This window comes from Empidonax traillii, unplaced genomic scaffold, assembly GCF_003031625.1.
Source record: "Empidonax traillii isolate 1590-97213 ecotype Southwest subspecies unplaced genomic scaffold, ASM303162v1 scaffold2117:size37624, whole genome shotgun sequence".
Taxonomy (NCBI): Eukaryota; Metazoa; Chordata; class Aves; order Passeriformes; family Tyrannidae; genus Empidonax; species Empidonax traillii.
The window spans coordinates 20648-25619 of record NW_020957310.1 but is presented as its reverse complement, the minus strand read 5'-3'; the positions used below and the strand labels follow the sequence as shown (position 1 = coordinate 25619).

The window sequence follows — 4972 nt, the reverse complement described above, 5'->3', positions numbered from 1 at the left end:
TGGATGTGTTCCCCCCACACACACACCTGACCAGCTCCGATACCTACAGGGCAGAATGTTCACGTATCTGTTCTTCTCCTTGTTCTCCTCCTTGGAAGCAGCTTCACATGTGGCCTGTATGGGACACGCTGGGAGAGCCTGAAATGGCAGAAAAAAAGGGGTTTTCTGTGATCTCACAGCGCAGCAAGACCACAATGTGCTGGCACAGGTCACATCTGAGCATCCCGTCCCTCTGGATATGTCCCCACACCCCTCACCTCCGCTCCAGAACCAGCTCCTCCTCCCCACCGAGCTCAGAGTGACTATTTAAATAGCTGGGCTGGACCAGAGAGAGCAAATCCCTTTGGAAACGAGATAATCTGGCTCTCTGGCTCCATGAACACGAGGTGGCAGCAAAGCCTCCAGCTCCAAACCCACCAGCCAGCACCGAGGAGATCATTTCTGCCAGCGGAGGCTCCTGCTGAGATTTCCTCATTAACAGTGCTGCTAATTGCAACCTGATTAAGCCCCCATCGCCCAAGGCCACCCAGTGATGGGAAGGAACACCCACACAGGGGGTTATTCTTCATCCAGCAGCACCAGGGACCTGTGGTTGGGGGTGCTGGGGTGACAAGTGACACTGTCCCAGGGATTCACGCTCGAGCACAGGAGGTGCTTCCCCAGCGCTGTTATTCCAAATCCTCTTTCAACAGCACAGAAGAGAGAACGTTCTGGAGGTGCTCACCATCCAGCTGACAGCCTGGGAACGGAAATCTTCAGGGCCATCAGGTATTTATAAATAAAAAAATCCCATTCCCTGGGCACTCACTGCACCTATTTGGTTTCATCGAAGCACGGCCAGCAAGGGGATCAAGTTGAGCACCAGCTGGACAAAGTCCAGTGGCTTTTTTTTTGACCTTCTCATCATCCTCATGGGGTCATATCATGCCTTGGGCCTGGGTCTGGAGCAGCTGAGGGAGCTGGGGGGGCTCAGCCTGCAGAAAAGGAGGCTCAGGGGGGACCTTCTGGCTCTGCAACTCCCTGACAGGAGGGGGGAGCCGGGGGGGGTCGGGCTCTGCTCCCAGGGAACAGGGACAGGAGGAGAGGGAACGGCCTCCAGCTGGGCCAGGGGAGGTTTAGATTGAATATTGGAAAAATTTCTTCCTGGGAAGGGTTGTCCATCCCTGGCACAGCTGCCCAGGGCAGTGGTGGAGTCCCCATCCCCAGAGGGATTTAAAATCCCTGTGGATGTGGCACTTGGGGACATGGCAGTGCTCGGGGAATGGTTGGACTCGATCTCAGAGGGCTTTTCCACCAACCTTAATGATTCTATTCTATTCTATTCTTTTCATTTTATTCCATTTCTGTAATGCCAAGTCAAAACAGTTTTATCATCACAAGAAGCTGCAGAGCTTAGCAACGCCAAGAAGAGGCTGGAGCCATCTCAGAAGAGATGCTCTGGGATTGTGGGGCAAGCACAATACCTTAATTATTACTCAGAGCTGAAGTCCAAGCTTTGTCCTATACATCGTCATCACTCTGTTTCAGTGTTAACAGCTCACTGAAATGAGATGGGGTCATTCTTGTTTTGGCTGTTTGTGGATTTAAGCCATGAGGACTGGAAGGAGAGAGGCAGAGCTTGGGAGGAAACCAGCAGGCAGGTAAGCTCTGGAAGACCCCAAGAGATCCAGGACCATTCCTGAATCCAGAAAAAGTAACCCTGTGGTACTGGTTGCTAGAAAACCTCTGCTTTCTGTAGTGGGTGTGAGAGGGAGCGGCTTGTCCACCCTCACTGCAGATTCAGGGACAGAACTGGTCCTCCCACCTCACAGAATATGCTAAGCTGGAAAGATATGCTAAGCCACAAGGATCATCCAGTCCAGCTCCTGGCCCTTCACAGGACACCCCAACAATCCCACACTGTGTCTGAGAGCATTGTCCAAGTGTTCTTGAGCTCTGGTAGCCTTGGGGCTGTGCCCACTGCCCTGGGGAGTCTGGTCAGTGCCCCCAACTCTGGGGGAAGAACCTTTTCCTGAGGTCCACCCTAAACCTCCCCTGACAACTTTAGCCTTTTCCTGGGTCCTGTCACTGGTCACCAGAGAACTACTGAGAATTATAGAATGGTTTGGATTGGAAGGGACCTTAATGATTACCCAGTTCCACATCCTGCCGTGGGCAAGGACACCTTCCACTATCCCAGGCTGCTCCAAGCCTTGTCCAACCTGGCCTTGGACACAAACCCCTGAGGATCAGGCTGATCATCTGCATCCTGAGCCCAAATCCTGCACAGCCTGTGGGGCTGAAGGGCAAGAAGCAAAGGCACTCACGTTGAACTCCTCCCGAAAGAGCTTGTTGTCATCGGCCATGCGGCGGTTGATCTCCTCCTCCAGCTTGTCCACGGGCAGGGGGGGATACTTGCGGTTGGTGCTGGGGGAGCGGGCGAGCAGTGGCATGCTCTGGGGCTCTGCAACGACACCAGGAGTCAGAGGGGCCCTCCCACCTGCCTCCAACCATGCCCAGCACCTGTCACCCACACCCAGGTGGGCACAGGGACCCCCCTACACCTCGGCCCGTCCGCTTTTAGGGCCACTTCGCATCCTCGGTATCCCCGCGTTTTCACTGAGTCACAGAACGGTTTGGGTTGGAAGGGACCTGGAAGATCATCTTGTTCCACCCCCTGTCATGGGCGGGGACACCAGGAGTGGCTGAGGGAGCTGGGGGGGCTCAGCCTGGAGAAAAGGAGGCTCAGGGGGGACCTTCTGGCTCTGCAATTCCCTGACAGGAGGGGGGAGCCGGGGGGGTCGGGCTCTGCTCCCAGGGAATAGGGACAGGAGGAGAGGGAACGGCCTCCAGCTGTGCCAGGGGAGGTTTAGGATGGACACTGGGGAAAATCCTTTCATGCAAAGGGCTCTCCATTCCTGGCACAGCTGCCCAGGGCAGTGGTGGAGTCCCCATCCCTGGAGGGATTTCAGAGCTGTGTGGATGTGGCGCTTGGGGACGTGGTGGCCTTGGCAGTGCTGGGGGAACGGTTGGGCTGGATGATCTCAGAGGGTTTTTCCAATCTAAATGATTCCGTGATCCTCTGAAAATGAACATCATGGGATCAAGCTTTACACTATCATAGAGGCAGGAGGGGGCAATGAGGAGCAAGTCATCAGTACTGAGGGTGGAGACCACTTCACTTTGAACATGAACTTCCCCCTCACTCTCATGGCAAGTCTGGCACCACCACAGCGACACAATTCCCAGGAGGACACAGCAAAGGCAGCTGCTGCTTGTGTTCCTCAGCAAAGCCAGGAAAGGCCATGTGAGGGTTACACCAACACAGCCGAGGGATTATGAAGTTCACACCTCGGTTTACAGTGATGTAAAACGGGCAGGGAAGGTCTCAGCAGCCAACACAAAAAAAAAAAAAAAAGGTGCTGAAATTCAATTAGTGCTTCTCAGAAGGTGTTTGGTTTACGTGAAAGAAGCTCAGAAGAGCATCTGAACTGAGTTAAAGAAGTGGTGGATCCTCCTCAGCTCTTATTTTGGAGCCTACATATGAATAGAGATGCCCAACTTCAGACCCTCAGTGGGTATCAACCATGTGAGGGCAAATGTTTGATCACTGGAATGAAAGGTGAACGGAAGGAAGAAACCTTCATTCTATAAAAGTTTGCCAAAATCATGGAAAACACAAAAATCAGACCAAGGAACAAGGGAAAATGTAAATGAAAAAACATATGCCTACAAAAATATGAGCTGGGAGAACAAAGCCTCCCAAGCCCTCAAGTGTTGTCACTACACTGGGCAGGGGACCTTGGAAAGGGGCTGGAGCAGCAGGAGGGGCTGAGGGAGCTGGGGGGGCTCGGCCTGGAGAAAAGGAGGCTCAGGGGGGACCTTCTGGCTCTGCAACTCCCTGACAGGAGGGGGGAGCTGGGGGGGGTCGGGCTCTGCTCCCAGGGAACAGGGACAGGAGGAGAGGGAACGGCCTCCAGCTGTGCCAGGGGAGGGGCAGGTTGGATACTGGGACAATTTCTTCCTGGAAAGGGTTGTCCATCCCTGGCCCAGCTGCTCAGGGCAGTGGTGGAGTCCCCATCCCTGGAGGGATTTAAAAGCCCTGTGGATGTGGCACTTGGGGACAGGGGTCAGTGGCGGCCTTGGCAGGGCTGGGGGAACAGCTGGAACCAATGGTCTCAGTGGTCCTGTCCAACCTAAATGGTTCTGTGACTCTGTGAACAAAGCTGACTCCTCTGTGAGATGCATTTTTGCTCCCCACTCTGGGCCTCTCACCTGTATCATCCGTCCGGCCGTTGGACAACCGAAAGGAGTTGGAGTGACTCCCTGCCTGCTTGTATTTCTTGAACCTGCCAAAGAGAAGGGAGGGAGAACGTCAGCCAGAGCCCAGGTCACCTCCTGGAGGAGAGATGCAGCCATGAAGGGTGTCCCACACTCCCTCGTGGCTTCATGAACGAGCTGGTGGGTCCAACGGGCCACGGGAGCTCTGAAATTCCTGCCTGTGGGCAGAACTTTTCATTGACCACATCTGGGACAGCTGCAGGAGCCCAGAGCAAGGTGAAAACCAGGGGGAGAAGCTTTAAGGCTGCTCTTTATGGAGGGCACCCCAAGGAGTTCCTGCTCCTTTGGGGCTGACCCAGCAAAGCTCATAAAGCCCATGTCGATCCGGCCTGCAGCAAATCCCTTCTCCACGGGCTTTTAACTTGGAGCAGCTGCTCACTCTCTTTTGTCTGGAATTAGGAGTTTTGCTGAATCACTGGGCAGGCAGCAGCGAACAGAAACCCTTTTCTGGAGGGCTGGAAGCCAGGTGGGAAGGACTTAAAGTCTGCTGCTGCTGCTGCTGTTGAACTCCTGAGGCAAAACTCTCTCCTCAGGTTCTCTGCTCTGAGAGGAGGCCTGGAGCCAGGAGACGAAGGGAAGTTTTCCACTGCTGAGGAAACAAGGTTTTTTTTTTTTTTTTTTTTTTTTTTTTTTTTTTTTTTTTTTTTTTTTT

The 4972-nt window shown here is 53.9% G+C and overlaps 1 protein-coding gene across 1 annotated transcript in view; it reads right to left on the bottom strand.

Moving 5' to 3' along the window:
* The window catches only part of PTPRA (protein tyrosine phosphatase, receptor type A), a 31560-nt gene that overhangs the window by 12004 nt on the left and 14584 nt on the right, over nucleotides 1-4972 (bottom strand). Inside the window, exons 6-8 of the mRNA XM_027909424.1 lie at nucleotides 4255-4328; nucleotides 2307-2443; nucleotides 48-138 (exon numbers count right to left, since the gene is read on the bottom strand). Coding sequence (XP_027765225.1) covers nucleotides 48-138; nucleotides 2307-2443; nucleotides 4255-4328 — 302 coding nt within the window. The remainder of the gene's footprint in view (nucleotides 1-47; nucleotides 139-2306; nucleotides 2444-4254; nucleotides 4329-4972) is intronic.